The sequence below is a fragment of the Vipera ursinii genome (assembly GCF_947247035.1).
Source record: "Vipera ursinii genome assembly, chromosome: 5".
Classification (NCBI taxonomy): domain Eukaryota; kingdom Metazoa; phylum Chordata; class Lepidosauria; order Squamata; family Viperidae; genus Vipera; species Vipera ursinii.
This window is the reverse complement of record NC_139518.1, coordinates 2,718,498-2,735,079: the sequence shown is the minus strand read 5'-3', so window position 1 is coordinate 2,735,079 and position 16,582 is coordinate 2,718,498. Positions and strand designations below refer to the sequence as shown.

The following is a 16,582-nucleotide window of genomic DNA, read 5'->3' as shown; positions in this document are numbered from 1 at the left end:
CTAGAACTAAGGAGAAACTTCCTGACAGTTATAACAATTAACCAGTGGAACTCCTTGCCTCCAGATGCTGTGGGTGCTCCAACACTGGAAGTTTTCAAGAAGAGACTGGACAGCCATTTGTCTGAAATGGTATAGGATCTCCTGCTTGAGCAGGGGGTTGGACTAAAAGACCTCCAAGGTCCCTTCCAACTCTGTTAAACATCAATATCCAACTGGCTTAGGGGGTTAAATATTAACAAGTCCAACTTCCTCAGCACATCAGCCATATGTTGCATTTATTGTGGTTTCAGTTCGAGAACATATGTGCAAACACACAACCCATAAAAACTCAGTAATTCTTCAGCTGATTACAAGTATGTTCAGCCCTGCACTTTTTTTTTAACTAAGGAGAAATTTTCTGGCACTTAGAACAATTAACCAGTGGAACTCCTTGCCTCCAGAAGCTGTGAATGCTCCAACACTGGAAGTCTTTAAGAAGAGACTGGACAGCCATTTGCCTGAAATGGTATAGGGTTTCCTGCCTGAGCAGGGGGTTGGACTAGATGACCTCCAAGGTCCCTTCCAACTCTGTTATTCTATTCCAGACATGTCAAACACAAGGCCCGGGGGCCGGATCCGGCCCGCGAAGTGGTTTCATTTGGCCCGCGAAGCCATCCTGGAAAGAGTGAGGGAACGGCACCCCCTGCCTTGGCCCTGGCCCAGAGACCCTCCTTCTGCCAGAGACCCTCAGATCTGTCCCACTCCTGCCCAGGCCCCCATAGGCACCCTTGATGCCAACGATGTAGAGCTGGCCATGCCCACCCAGTAGGCCACACCCACTCTAGCCACGCCCACCCAGTAGGCCACGCCCACCCTGGCCATTACCCACCCGGCCCCTTGAGGGCAACCGCAATGCTGATGCGGCCCTCAATGAAATTGAGTTTGACACCCCTATTCTATTCTATTCTATTCTATTCTATTCTATTCTATTCTATTCTATTCTATTCTTTCTCTGTTCTATTCTTTCTCTGTTCTATTCTTTCTCTGTTCTATTCTTTCTCTGTTCTATTCTTTCTCTGTTCTATTCTATTCTGAAATTTACTGACAGTGAGAAGAAGGTTGGACTAGATGACCTCCAAGGTCCCTTCTATCTTTATCCTCCTCCTCCTCCTCCTCCTCCTCCTCATCATCATCATCATCGCCATTTTGTTTCATTTCGGTACTGGAAGCAGCGAGCCCAAACTTAAAAACAAAGTGTGGAAATACAAGCCTTCTATACAGACTCCTGCCAATTATAATATGAATGTGATTGAATACAGCAGCACAATATTTGGATATAACAACACGTGACGCGGTTAGTAATTAGGGTGGAACTACAAGTGGTCCTTGACTTACAACAGTTCGTTTAGGGGCCATTCTAAGCCGCAACAGCAGTGAAAAGAGTTGACTTTTGACTGTTTTTCACACTTAACGACCGTTGCAGGATCGCTGTGGCCACGCGATCAAAATTCAGACCCTTGGCAACTGACTCATATTTATGACGGTCGCAGTGTCCCGGGGGTGGGGGTGTCAGGTGATCCCCTTTTGTGACCTTCTGACAAGCAAAGCCAGTGGAGAAGCCGGATTCACTTATGAACCGCGTTGCTAACTTCACAACCGCAGTGATTCACTGAACGACGGCGGCAAGAAAGGACACAAAATGAAAGGCGAAACTCTCTTCACTTTCTCACTTAGCAACAGAAGTTTGGGGCTCAGACATTCTGGTCCTAAGTCAAGGACTATTTATATCTACTTCACCAGAGGAAATAAAGGCAAATAGGAAGTCACATTTTTTTTTTTTGGTTCTTCCCTCCAGACGAGACACAACACCCCATTTTCCCCGTGGAAATAATTACATTTTAAGGAAGAGGACAAAGAGGAATTGCCAGCATGTAGAAAACTCACACACGCACAATGGAGCCTAGATTTAATTTGCGATCTCTCTCGCCTTCTGCCTTTACCCAAAGTAGCTGTTTTTCAGAGGCACGGAAGGAGAAATTGGCCAAACAAATGGAAACGCTCTGCAAAAAAAATCCCTGCTTTAATTGTTCTGCTTTTCCTTTATCATTGAAATGTTATAATCCTTCCTTTAAGGCTCCCACTGTTTTGCTGCCTAGGAATAATTTCCTTTTCACTTCTCCAAAACACATTTAATGGGCCTCGTTCATTTCTTTCCTGGCATTGTACATCGCTAATTTTGAGTAAGGATGCTCACGTTTGAGTATTACCCTCTGCGTATAATAGGCACTTTGTTTGTGGTTTGGAAGTCCATGTGAGGTGGGGTCCTTGGGGGTCTCTGAGCTTGGCTTGCAGACGTTTTGTTACTAGGGAACTTCATCAGTGCAAGAGGGAGGAGGACAAGGACGACGACTGTGGGGTCCTTGGTGCTCTCTGAGCTTGGTTGTTTTCTTGCAGACGTTTCATGACCCAACTAGGCAACATCATCAGTGCAAGAGGGAGGAGGAGGAGGAGGAGTGTGGGATCCTTGGTATTTTCTGAGCTTGGTTGTTTTCTTGCAGACGTTTCATGACCCAACTAGGCAACATCATCAGTGCAAGAGGGGAGAAAGAAAGAAAGAAAGAAAGAAAGAAAGAAAGAAAGAAAGAAAGAAAGAAAGAAAGAAAGAAAGAAAGGAAGAAAGAAGGAAGAAGGAAGGAAGAAAGAAAGAAAGAAAGAAAGAAAGAAAGAAAGAAAGAAAGAAAAGAAAGAAAGAAAGAAAGAAAGAAAAGGGAGTAGGACGAGGACTGTGGGGTCTTTGGTGTTCTCTGAGCTTGGTGGGTTTCTTGCAGATGTTTCATGCAAAAGGGAGGAGGAGGAGGAGGAGGAGGAGGAGGAGGAGGAGGAGGAGGACAACAACAACTGTGGGGTCCTTGGTGCTCTCTGAGCTTGGTTGTTTTCTTGCAGACGTTTCGTGACCCAACTAGGCAACATCATCAGTGTTAGAAAGGAATGGATTTGGACAAGCAGCCTACTCAAGGATCCATCAAGACCTCCAACACTGACAGGACAGGCTGTCTAAAATGAGGGCAACCCCCCCCTCCCTTCTAGCGCTGAGGACGTTCCCTAGTTGGCTCAGGAAACGTCTGCAAGGAAACCACCCAGGACCCCAGATAACACCTCAACCCAACCAAATTCACAGGGCTGTTATTGTGGGTAAAACAGGAGGAGGAGGAGGAGGAGGAGGAGGAGGAGGAGGAGGAGGAGGAGGAGGAGGAGGAGGAGGAGAGTAACAATGTACGTTTGCCACCTGGAGTTACTCGTAAAAATAATACAAGCGGGATTAAAAAAAAAAACCAATCCAATAAATCAAAACGATGCCCCATTTGCCAACACGCACGCAGTCCTCCACTTAACGACAATTGAGCCCAAAGTTTCCGTGGCTAAGCAAGGTAGAGCTGTTCAGTGGGCTGTGCCCCGTTTTACGACCGTTTTTGCCCGCGTTGTTGAGCGAAATCACTGCAGCTGTTAAGCAAACCTGGCCTTCCCCATTGACTTCGCTTGTTTGGAAGTCGGCTGGGAAGGCCACACAATCAAATCCCATTTTGATCCGGTGGGCCACGGGGAGGCTGCAAGCGGCCGCCTAAGCGGGAAAACCGGCTAGAAGCGCCTTTTTCCCAGGGCCGGTGTGGCTTCCAACGGTCGGTAAACCCAACAGTTGTAAGTCGAGAACCACCTGTAGTAACAATTTACCACTTGCTCCTGGTGCAGTAATAAATAATAATAATAATAATAATAATAATAATAATAATAAGAAGAAGAAGAAGAAGAAGAAGAAGAAGAAGAAGAAGAAGAGGAGGAGGAGGAGGAGGAGGAGGAGGAGGAGGAGGAGGAGGAGGAGGAGAAGAAGAAGAAGAAGAAGAAGATGATGTTCTTCTTCCTGAGAGTTAGAACAATTAACCAGTGGAACAACCTGCCTCCAGAAGCGGTGAATGCTCCAACACTGGAAGTTTTTAAGGCCAGCCATTTGTCTGAAATGGTATAGGGTTTCCTGCCTGAGCAGGGGGTTGGATTAGATGACCTCCAAGGTCCCTTCTAACTACTACTTTTTTTTCTTCTTCTTCTTCTTCTTCTTCTTCTTCTTCTTCTTCTTCTTCTTCTTCTTCTTCTTCTTCTTCTTCTTCTTTTTCTTTTTCTTTTTCTTTTTCTTTTTCTTTTTCTTTTTCTTTTTCTTTTTCTTTTTCTTTTTCTTTTTCTTTTTCTTTTTCTTCTTCTTCTTCTTCTTCTTCTTCTATTATTATTATTATTATTATTGTTATTATTATTATTATTATTATTATTATGATGATGAAGAAGAAGAAGAAGAAGGATGCTTGCTCGCTCGCTCGCCGAAGCCCCAAAGAAAGGCTGAAGGCTGCATCGGGCAGAAAAAAGTGCCCGAAAAACCGTGCGCACTAAAGAAAATTAGAGAAGAGGGAGAGAGAGAGGGAGGGACGGGATGGGTCCTTTCTAACTTTGCTTTTAAGCTCCGAAGCTGGAAGCGCCTAGCGAGTCACTCAACAGATGCTTGTAAATTGAGCCGGTGGACGCACGGAAAGCCGGGCAGAGATCAAAGCAGCGCTGGGAAGCTTCGATCAAGTAACGTAGAAATAGCTACAATTGCTATAAATAAATAAATAAATAAAATAAAATGACAGCCGGACAAGGGGAGGGAACCTTTAGTTCAAGTGCTCTCCTCCTCCTCCTCCTCCTCCTCCTCCTCCTCCTCCTCCTGGACCCCAGCAAGCAATCACAAGCTTGCGAAGCCTCAGTAGAAGAAATCTCCATCGCCAAAGGGGAGTGAGTGGCATTGAAGACCGCAAGGCAAATCTCAAGACCAAGTCTTTTTTTTTTTTTTTTAAAAAATCAAAATCAAAATCCAGCGTTATAAACCAGAAGCCGGCACATTCCCGGGACGCTTTGGGGGAAGAGATGTCTCCGGTTTAAGGACTAAGAGAATTCTTCTAAATTCCAGAGAGAGGGAGAGGGGGAAAAAATAAAAATCAAATCAAGGTAAGACTTTTGCGGATTCTTAGCTACGGGCGGCAATTTATTCTCGGGGTGAGAAGGCAGAATAAGAATCGGATGAAATTTGGGGATGCTGAAAAAGGACTGTCCAAATGATAACGGGGAGAGACAAAAAGTCGGAAGGAAATTTACCTTCGGTGGAAGAGAGGAGGTCTCAAAAGATTTATTGTGGAGAAGGGCTTAAATCTAGGATTAACATTTTATTTAAGAACTACAATCCACCCCTGGCTAGTAATTGCTATTTTCCAGGCCAGATAAATAAGTAACGATGATAATAGTTTCGGGGTGAAAAACCTACATTCCCTTACGTAGAATCAGCCCCGTGGGATATATATATATATAAAAAAGAATTAATTGTGAACTGACAGGTATAGAATTATAGCCCTAGCGTCAATAACCTCCTGAAGTGATATTTGCACGATTTTTTCCACCAGAAAATATGGATTGCAATCTTTCCCCCCCCCAAAAAAAAAACAAATTCAACATTAAACAAAAATGGAACTCACCCATGTCAACGACTGAGGAAAAGGGAATGAATACATTTTTATTTTATTTCGCAACCCATCGGATCGTAACGATCCAACTATGCACAAGACAGGTTATTGCAACAAAATTTAATTTAATTTAATATTTGCATTTGTATACCGCCCTTTCCCTGAGGACTCAGGGCGGTTTACAGGGAATTATTTAAACCCAAATTAAATAAACCCAAACCATTTACATTTCTGTGTAATAATGATAAATGGCTGCTTTTATTACTCAGAGAGAGAGAGAGAGAGAGAGAGATCTCTCCGGAACAAAGTTCGGGATCCCGATGCCCCGTGCGAAGAAGAAGACGCAAGAGTTACATTTGCCACCTCGCTCTTCGGCCATCGCTGATTTTTAAAGATTTCTTTTTCGCAACTAGCCCAAGGACGAGGATCTATAGATAACCAACGGGCCAAAGGCTAGCAAGCACGGGTTTTTAAATTGACGTGGCGTTTCGAGGAAGGACCCGGGCATAAAACTGGAGATATACAGCGTTGATTGGACCAGGTCCAATGCGACGTTCACATCATGCTGGCCGTTCATGAAAATCCTAGAAGGCCGCCTAAGTACACCAAGTGTCCAGATTTTGGGAAATGTTTAAATAAGGTACCAATTTTAAGCCCGGTTTCCTGCTCAGCAAGATGGACTTGCCTTTGAACGCATCTGACCTCGGCAATGGATCTGCGCAGATCAACCCTGGAGAATGGAATATACTACGCTGGGCCGGTCTGCTTACCCTGATAGTCATCATACCCACCATCGGAGGGAATATCCTCGTCATACTGGCCGTATCTTTGGAGAAAAAATTACAATATGCCACCAATTACTTCCTGATGTCTTTGGCGGTGGCCGATCTGCTGGTCGGGCTTTTTGTGATGCCGATAGCCCTGCTAACTCTGTTGTTTGGTAAGTACCGAATTCGGATCATCCTCCCAAAGTTTTAAGGCATTGCCTGGGTTGGTGAAGACCTTGGGTGTGTAAGTCAACCAGCACAACAGAATAGCAGAGTTGGAAGGGACCTTGGAGGTCTTCTAGTCTAACCCCTGCTCAAGGAGGAAAGCCTATAACAGGGGTAGGCAACCTGGGCTCTTTTATGACTGGTGGACTTCAACTCCCAGAATTCCTGAGCCAGCCATGCTGAGGGGAAAGGGAGAGGTTTTCAAGCTGAGCCAGGCTGGCTGAGGAATTCTGGGAGTTGAAGTCCGCAAGTCATGAAAGGGCCACAGTTTCCCCCATGCTGGCTGAGGAATTCTGGGAGTTGCAAGTCCACAAGTCATAAAAGAGCCAAGGTTGCCTACCCGTGGCCTAGGCCTTAGGCCGCTTTATGACTTGTGGACTTCAACTCCCAGAATTCCTGAGCCAGCCTGAGGGGAATGGGAGAATTCCTGAGGGGAATTCAGCCTGAGGGGAAAGGGAGAGGTTTTGAAACTGAGCCATGCTGGCTCAGGAATTCTGGGAGTTGAAGTCCGCAAGTCATGAAAGGGCCATAGTCCCCCATGCTGGCTGAGGAATTCTGGGAGTTGAAGTCCACGAGTCATAAAAGAGCCAAGGTTGCCTACCCCTGGCCTAGGCCTTAGGCCGCTTTATGACTTGTGGACTTCAACTCCCAGAATTCCTGAGCCAGCCACGCTGATGGGAAAGGGAGAGGTTTCCAAGCTGAGCCCTGGCTGGCTGAGGAATTCTGGAAGTCCACGAGTCATAAAAGAGCCAAGGTTGCCTACCCCTGCCCTATAACGTTTCAGACAAATGGCTGTCCAATCGGCTCTTAAAAACCTCCATTGATGGAGCATCCACAACTTCTGGTGGCAAGTCATTCCACGGATTAATTGTCCTCATTGTCAGGGAGTTTCTCCTTAATTCCAGGTTGCTTCTCCTCTTGATTACTTTCCATCCGTTGCCTTCTGGTGCTTTGGAGAATAGCTTGACTCCCTCTTCTTTGGGGTAGCCCCTCAAACATTGGAGTCCTGCTGCCATGTCTACTAGGCACACCCAATTCCTGGTTCAGTTAAGTGTTTTCTGCCCCCTAAACTCATTCTGATTCCCCCATTGGTGGGCTTGAGTTCGTATTATTCATTTCTGATTGTAAGCAGATAATGAAGGCAATTTTGAAGCCTTGAGAGCTGGTTGGAAAATCATCGATAAATTCAACAAATAAATAATAAAAAAGACAAATCTGGCCCACCAAGTAAGTTAAAAACCGGATTGGGTGGGTTTAACAAAGGCTGTGATGAGGATTTTGAATCTAACCAAGTGGAACGATTGCCACACAGACAGTCCTCAACACACGACCAACACTGCAGGCCAGAAGTTGTATGATTAAGCAAGGTGGGTTGCTGTGAGTCACACCCAGCTTTACAAACTCTTTCTGCCACGGCGGCTAAGCAAATAGTTGCGGTCGTTAAATGAATCCTGCGGTCATTAATCCAATCTGGCATCCTCCTTGCCTGATGCTGGCTGAGAAGGTGTGGTAAATCGCATTCACATGACCTGGGCATGCTGCAAACATTGTAAAAACACGCCAGTTTCCAAGGTCCCCAAATTTTGAGCATATAAATACACAACAACAACAACAACAACAACAACATGGCTGTCCAGTCTCTTCTTAAAAACTTCCAGTGTTGAAGCATTCACAGCTTCTGGAGGCAGGTTGTTCCCCTGGTTAATTGTGACTGTGGGGATGCTGCAATGCAAGTTAATTTTTTTTCAGTGCAGTTGAAACTTTGACCGGTCACTAAATGAACGTTTGCAAGCTGAGGACTACCTGTACATACTTCAAAAGATGGCTGTGGCGTTGAAGTATTTTAATATTAAAATACTTAAACCACAAGCATATTTATTAGGGCGTTTGTAGAGGCTGATACTAACACGGTTTGCTTAATTGTCAAGTGGGGCTGTCACAGACTAACCTGAATCTTGCAGATTCAGAAGCTGCTAAAAAAAGGGTGTGTGTGTGTGTGTGTGTGTGTGTGTGAAATTCAGGTGTTGAAGCAAAACTCGTTCACAACAATCACAGTCAAACCTTAAGGCAGGAGTGTCCAACCTCCCAGAATTCCTGAGCCAGCCACGCTGAGGGGAAAGGGAGAGGTTTCCAAGCTGAGCCATGCTGGCTCAGGAATGCTGGGAGTTGAAGTCCACCAGTCATAAAAGAGCCAAGGTGGCCTACTCCTGGCCTAGCCCTAGACTGCTTTATGACTGGTGGACTTCAACTCCCAGAATTCCTGAGCCAGCCACGCTGAGGGGAAAGGGAGAGGTTTCCAAGCTGAGCCATGCTGGCTCAGGAATGCTGGGAGTTGAAGTCCACCAGTCATAAAAGAGCCAAGGTGGCCTACTCCTGGCCTAGGACTAGACCGCTTTATGACTGGTGGACTTCAACTCCCAGAATTCCTGAGCCAGCCACGCTGAGGGGAAAGGGAGAGGTTTCCAAGCTGAGCCATGCTGGCTCAGGAATGCTAGGAGTTGAAGTCCACCAGTTATAAAAGAGCCAAGGTTGCCTACCCCGGCCTACACCACCTCAGACAAGTGACCGTCCAGCCTCCTCATTTAGTGACTTCATTCTGTAACTTTGAACGGTCACTAAGTGAGCTGTGGAGAGTTGAGGACGTCCTGGAGAGGTTTCCTGACCCAACCCTTCCTTTTTTATCCACGAGATTTTTTTTCCCTCCCCAGAAAATCCCTGGCCGCTTCCAGCCTATCTCTGTCCCGCCTGGCTGTTCCTCGACGTGCTCTTTTCCACGGCCTCCATCATGCACCTCTGCGCCATCTCCCTGGACCGTTACGTTGCCATCAAAAAGCCCATCCAGGCCAGCCAGTACAACTCGCGGGCCACCACCCTCATCAAAATAGCCGTGGTCTGGCTGATCTCCATCGGTAAGGTGGGGGGAAATGGGTCAACTCACAGTGCGGAGTTATAAAATGGCGTCGGAGGGAGGCGGCGGGGGGGAGAAGAAGTTGTTGTTGCTGCTACTGCTCTTTAGTTATATATCCCACTGCTAAGCACAGAGGGACGCGGTGGCTCAGTGGGTTAGGACGCTGAGCTTGTCGAACAGAAGATCGGCAGTTTGGTGGGTCGAATCCCGAGTGCCGAGTAGCAGAGTGAGCGCCTGTTACTCGTCCCAGCTTCTGCCAACCTAGCAGTTCGAAAGCACGTAAAAAATGCAAGTAGAAAAATAGGGACCACTCCGGTGGGAAGGTAACAGCGTTCCGTGCGCCTTTGGCGTCTAATCATGCCGGCCACATGACCACGGAGACGTCCTCAGACAAGCGCTGGCTCTTCGGCTTTGAAACGGAGATGAGCACCGGCCCCTAGAGTCGGAAACGACTAGCACGCATGTGCGGGGGAACCTTTACCTTTTCCTTTAAGCACAGGGAAATCAAAACACAGGGGTCTTTGGGAGACCTTAACTCAGAGCCTGAAGGTCTTTCTGGAGAACAGTGTCACAGAGGAGCTACCACAAAGAAGAGGGCGCCGGGGGGGGGGGCGGTCAACCTATTCCCCAAAGCCCCTGAAGGCAGGACGAGAAATAACGAATGGAAACTCATCAAGGAGAGAAGCAACATTTCCTAGGTTGCTGTTCTCCTTGGATGAGTTTCCACAATTGGAAGGTAGTTCTGCCACGGAAGCTGGCTCCATTTCCGTTCCTCCTCCTCCTTATAATGATACCCAAAAGACCAATGCTCAAGCTGGTATCAAGAATATAATAACAGTAATAAAGTTGGAAGGAACCTTGGAGGTGTTCTAGTCCAACCCCCTGCTCAGGCAGGAAACCCTGTACAATTTCAGACAAATGGCTGTCCAGTCTCTTCCTCAAAACTTCCAGTGTTGGAGCATTCACAGCTTCTGGAGGCAGGTTGTTCCTCTGGCTAACTGTTCTGTCAGGAAATTCCTCCTTAGTTCTAGGTTGCTTCTCTCCTTGATGAGTTTCCATCCACTGCTTCTTTTCCTGCCTTCAGGCGCTTTGGAGAATAGCTTGACTGCCTCTACTTTGGGGCAGCCCCTGAGATACTGGAGCAGTGCTATCATGTCCCCCCTCGTCCTTCTCGCCATTGAACGAGACATACCCAATTCCAGCAACCGTTCCTTATATGTTTTAGCCTCCAGTCCCCTGATCATCTTTGTTATATATGTAGAGCAGGGGTCTCCAACCCCCGGGCTGTGGCCCACTGCTGGGCTGTGGCCTTTTTGAAAGCAGGAGACGGGAAAAATGGGGAAATGCGTGCGCATGAAGCTCCATTTGCATGAGAGCAAGGCACGCCTGTCCCTGTCACTCACGTGCCCACTCACCCCCTCCACACCAGGCCAGGCTGCCAAGCTGGAAAGCGGCCCCTGAGATACTGGAAGGCTGCTATCCTGTCCCCCCTCGCCCTTCTCTTCATTAAACTAGACATGCCCAATTCCAGCCACCGTTCCTTGTAGTATTTAGCCTCCAGCCCCCTGATCACCCTTGTTGCTCTTCTCTGCACTCTTTCTAGAGTCTCAACATCTTTTTTTTTAAACATCGTGGTGGTGACTCTCCTCTGAGTCTCTGGCTGATGAGGCATCTGAAAGAAAGCAGAGGCAGCCACGTCTTGCAGGGAGAGGGCTGTGCATCCAGAAGACTGTGGGGTGCTCTCTGACCCTGGTGGTTTCCTTGCAGACGTTTCGTGACCCAACTAGGGAACATCATCAGTGACATCATCAACGACCTCACTGATGTCACCTAGCTGGGCAATGAATGATCTGCAAGGAAACCACTAAGCTCAGAGAGTGCCAAGGACCCCATAGTTGTTGTCGTCTTCCTCCCCCTCCTCTCCCCCCCCTCTTCTAGTATAGATGATGTTACCTATTGGGCAATGAAATGTCTGCAAGGAAACCACCAAACTCAGAGAACACCAAGGACCCCATATTCCTCATCCTCTCCACAAACCCCTCTTCCTTCTAGCACTGATGTTCCTTAGTTGGATAATGAAATGTCTGCAAGGAAACCACCAAACTCAGAGAGCACCAAGGACCCCACTGTCCTCCTCCTCCTCCTCCTCCTCCTCCTCCTCCTCCTCCTCTCCCTTCTAGCACTGATGATGTTACCTACTTTGGTCATGAAACGTCTGCAAGAAAACCACCCAGCTCAGATACACCGAGGTCTCCACAGTTCAACCCTGAGCTACAAAGCTTCTCTTCTATTCGTATCCAGAGCATCATTTGGGCTGCCACCTGCAGATCTTCCCAATCGCAGTGTCCCTCCTCAAAATTTTCCAAGGTCCTCCCTTATACATGCGCGCGCGCGCACACACACACACACACACACACACGAGAGAGAGAGAGAGAGAGAGAGAGAGAGAGAGAGAGAGAGAGAGAGAGAAGCTGATGGGATTTCTGCTTCTTTTCCAGGCATCGCTATTCCAATCCCGATTCGCGGGATAGAAGAAAACGGCGTCAACCTCCAAAACTTCACCTGCGTGCTGAAACCCAGCCGTTTCGGAGACTTCATCCTGTACGGCTCGATAGCGGCCTTCTTCGTCCCGCTGGCCATCATGGTGGTGAGCTACTTCCTGACCATCCGGGCTCTGCAGAAGAAGGCTTACTTGATCAACAAGCCGCCTCCACGCCTGACCTGGAGCACCATCTCCACCGTTTTCCAGCGGGAGACGATGCCTGGATCCTCGCCGGAGAAAATCGCCATGCTGGACGGCTCCCGCAAGGACAAAGCTCTGCCGAACGGGAACGAAGAGCAGCTGATACGCCGGATGTCCACGGTCGGGAAAAGGTCGGTGCAATCCATCACCAACGAGCAACGGGCCTCTAAGGTGCTGGGGATCGTGTTCTTCCTTTTTCTGGTGATGTGGTGTCCCTTCTTCATCACCAACATCACCTCGGTCCTGTGCGAATCCTGCAGCGAGGAGTTCATTCAGATGCTGATGGAGATCTTCGTCTGGATCGGCTACGTCTCCTCGGGGGTGAACCCGCTGGTCTACACCCTTTTCAACAAGACGTTCAGGAAAGCCTTTGGCAGGTACATCAGCTGCAATTACCAGACTTCGGCTGCCGGAACGGCCTCCCGGAAAACCTCCGCCAGACTCTCGTTCAGAAATTCGGTGACGGAGAACTCCAAGCTTTTCACGATGCACCACGGACGGCGCAACGGCGTCAATCCGGTCGGCTACCAAAACCATCGGCTTTGTAGCTCCCCCATCCAGTCCTCGGCCATCTTGCTGGACACGTTGCTCCTGACCGAGCACGAAGTGGACAAAACAGAAGAACAAGCCAGCTACGTGTAGCCTGGTGGAAAAGCGCGCATAGCGCGCGCGAAGCCTGTCAGGAAGTGAGTGAGTGTGTGTGTGTGTGTGTGTGTGTATATGTATATATATACAGTTTTTCTCCGTTATTTATATGATTCCTAATTGCAGTTTTAAGAATTGGCCTCCTCTTGCCCCAGGACCGCCTCCGTTTACTCCGGTGTAAGAGGTAAAGCAAGCCTTCCAGCACTGTGGTTTACAAACGGAGGAGCCTCAATAAATAAATAAATAAATACAGCCAGCCATGGCAAGCCTCGGGTCTCCCATGCCTCGTCTCCGATTTATTTCAACAGACGATAGGACAAAAAAAAAAAAAGGCAAAGGGGCTACTTTTTCCCCCCAAAACCTATGCAGGCTCGGCGTCTTTTGCACGAGGGCGCTTACGCTGAGGAATAAAGGGTGCATCTTAAGCTCATTTTAGGAATTCCCTAGCGCAGAGGTCCTCAATCTTTTGGGCACCGGGGACCGGTTCGGTGGAGAAAGGTTTTTCCACAGACTGGAGGGTGCGTGGTTTTGTGTGCTGCCTGTATCCCACGGATGGGGCTTGTGCTTGTTTGTGCGGACCGGTTGCTGGCAGGCCGTGGCCCCGGTACCTGGCCACGGACCGGGGGTTGGGGACCCCTGTATTAGTGTCTTCTTCTCAAAGAACAAGGGAAGATTAAAGGCCCACCTATTTCCAAATGCTTTATCTCCTGTTCTCGTTCTCTACGGCGGTGGTGCCCAATCTTTGCCGTTTGGGTGCTCATCTGGGAGGGGAGGAAGAGGGGAAGCAGGCTGCGCGAGTGGCAGGCCAGAATGCACCCGCATGCAGCTCAGCTGCCAGTCCGCCGCATGTGCATGTCGTTTGCCCGGCCCGGTTCCAGATAGGCCACAATCCAGGAGTTGGGGACTCCTGGTCTACGGGCACGTCTCAAAAATCCAAATCTCTCTCATAAATCTCAACTTTGCCAGTTGCAATTGCGCACGTACGCTTTTTTTTTTTTAAACCAAACTGCAAGCAGCTGGTCCTCATGTGAAGGCTGGTCGTTTAGCGACTGTTCAAAGTTACAAAAGACACACACACACACACACACACACACACACACACACACACACACCGCCCAAAAAAACCCCCAAAGCTACTTCTGATCTGGATGCAAAGTTCCAACCGGACTCAAGTACTGCAGATAAATGAAGCTGCTTTATTTTAAGATTAGAAAATTCCCAACAGAGAAAACATTTCACCCAGATATTGTGAAATTCACAAAGGTATTGTGAAAACCTCACGGTTTGGGGCAACAGTGGAATACAGGCAGCCCTTGACTTTACAAGAGTTCATTTAACTTTAGTGACTGTTCAAAGTGATAAGAACACTGGGAAAAGTGACAGGCCTGTTTTTTTCAGACTTGCAACCCGTTGCAGCATCCCCGTAGACCCCAAAGGTGATCAAAAGTTCAGGCACTTGGCAACTGACTCATACTTATGACGGTCAGGGTGTCCTGCGGGGGGGGGGGGGAATCACGCGATCCCCTTTTGCAACCTTCCTGATCAGCAAAGTCTATGGGGAAGCCAGATTCACTTTACAACCGTGTTCTTAACTTAACAACTGCCGTGATTCGCTTAACAAAGGCGATGAGAAAGGTCATAAAATGGGGCAAAATTCACTTAACAAACGTCTCACTTAGCAACAGAAATGTTTGGGCTCAATCGTGGTCGTAAGTCAAGGTCTTTCTGCATGCACCAAATGCCGGAAAATAAAAGTCATCAATAGTTCCCGCGGAGCTTATTCAATATACCCCAGGAATGCCCAAAGACGACGTTTCACTGAAGCGCCTTGGCCTTTAATTAACTCAGCTAGATGTAATTTTTGAACTTTCAATAATGTATGCTCTTAAATATCAGAGGAAGAGTTAGCAAGTGTGCTGGGCATATCTCCATCTTCAAGCAGAATGAAAAATCAAAGAGTATTATGATTCATAATATCAGAAGACTGGATAATTCGCCCCAAACAACTCAGAAGAGGTCAAATTGGAGATCGTATCAAATGGCTATACAATTTAAATTCACCTGATGGTGTTGCCTTTTTCAAAAGGAACAAAAGATTCCAGGTATCTGGAGAAATATTGGATGCTTTATCTAGACATTTGAAGGCCGTTGAGGAGGAGATTAAAATTGATGGTGACAAGTGGAGCGATAAGCGACAAAAAAAAAAAGAACCGAAATTGAAAACCGGTGCTTTATTTCAGCCTTCTGCCATCCTAGGACAACGGGTTTGTTTCCTTGCTTTTTGACCCCGACAGCATCAGTTACAAACTAGTTCTGGACCTCTTTTGACATATGTGGAGAAAGAAAGAAGAAAGAAAGAAAGAAAGAAAGAAAGAAAGAAAGAAAGAAAGAAAGAAAGAAAGAAAGAAAGAAAGAAAGAAAGAAAGAAAGAAGGGAGGGAGGGAGGGAGGGAGGGAGGGAGGAAAGGAAGAAAGAAAGGAAGGGAGTAGGGAGGGAAGGAGGGAGGGAGGAAGGGAAAGGAAAGGAAAGGAAAGGAAAGGAAAGGAGGAAACAAAGAAAAAAGGAAGGAAGGGAGGAAGGAAGTGAGTAGGGAGGGAGGAAGAAAGAAAGAAAGAAAGAAAGAAAGAAAGAAAGAAAGAAAGAAAGAAAGACGAGAGGGAGGGAGGGAGGGAGGAAAGGAAGAAAGGAAGAAAGGAAGGAAGTGAGTAGGGAGGGAGGGAGGAAAGGAGGAAAGGAAGAAAGAAAGGAAGAAAGAAAGACGGGAGGGAGGGAGGGAGGGAGGGAGGAAAGGAAAGGAAAGGAAAGGAAAAAAGAAAGAAAGAAAGAAAGAAAGAGAGAGAGGGAGGGAGGGAGGGAGGAAAGGAGGAAAGGAAGAAAGGAATAAAAAAAGGAAGGGAGTAGGGAGGGAGGGAGGGAGGGAGGGAGGGAGGGAGGGAAGGAAGGAAGGAAGGAAGGAAGGAAGGAAGGAAGGAAGGAAGGAAGGAAGGAAGGAAGGAGTGAGTTCAATTTTGGGGTTCAATTAGGATTGTACGTGGGATGATCTGTCTCAGCTTGCTCTTTAATCCGAAACATCTGCCCGGAAAGGAGAGCTTGAGCTGAAAATCCAACTTTTGCAAAGACACCGCAATGACACCCTTTTCCGTTTCTAAAACCAGCGGACGCTGCCTATGAACTTCACCCTCTCAAAAAAAAAAAATCCTTCCCTAGCTAGCCAAACGTTTGCCCAACCACGTTTCTCCTCCTTGAGGAGGGTCTCCTGCCCGAGCAGGGTGGTGGTGAGGGGGGTTGGACTAGAAGACCTCCAAGGTCCCTTCCAACTCTGTTATTCCGTTCCTTCTCCAAAGCGCCTGACAAGGAGCGACGGATGGAAACTTAACCAAGGAGGGAAGCAACCTAGAACTCCAGAGAACTTCCTTTATTTATGTTATTTAGGGGGGAAATTTATATGGCCTTTCCAACTCGCTCATGGTGACTTAGGGAGGCTTAGAGAAATAAACCCGCAGCACAAAAAACAACAACAACAACAACAACAACAACAACAACAACAAAGCCCTACTCCCCTGATGACAACCGTCAAATCAACCAATTGATTTGAACCAGGTCTTCAGGGTTTTTCAAAAGATTTGTCAAAACGGGGGCTGATCTTATCTCACTGGGGATGGTGTCCCACACAGAGGGAGCCACCACAGAGAAGGCCCTACTTCTTGGTCCCACCACATGGATCTCCTTAGGAGAGGGGAGCCCTAGCATCCCACCCACCCACCCACCCCCTGTCTCT

General features: G+C 47.6%; 2 protein-coding genes across 2 annotated transcripts in view; one reads left to right on the top strand and one right to left on the bottom strand.

Moving 5' to 3' along the window:
* PSMD1 (proteasome 26S subunit, non-ATPase 1) overlaps positions 1–16,582 on the bottom strand; it is a gene marked incomplete at its 5' end in the record, with an annotated part of 138,199 nt that overhangs the window by 54,212 nt on the left and 67,405 nt on the right. The window lies entirely within an intron of this gene.
* Positions 6,192–12,806, top strand: HTR2B (5-hydroxytryptamine receptor 2B; the record flags this gene model as incomplete). Its single annotated transcript, XM_083363997.1, has 3 exons — positions 6,192–6,456; positions 9,217–9,417; positions 11,915–12,806. The coding sequence occupies 3 exons, from the start codon at positions 6,192–6,194 to the stop codon at positions 12,799–12,801; spliced, it is 1,353 nt and encodes a 450-aa protein (XP_083220123.1). The 3' UTR covers positions 12,802–12,806.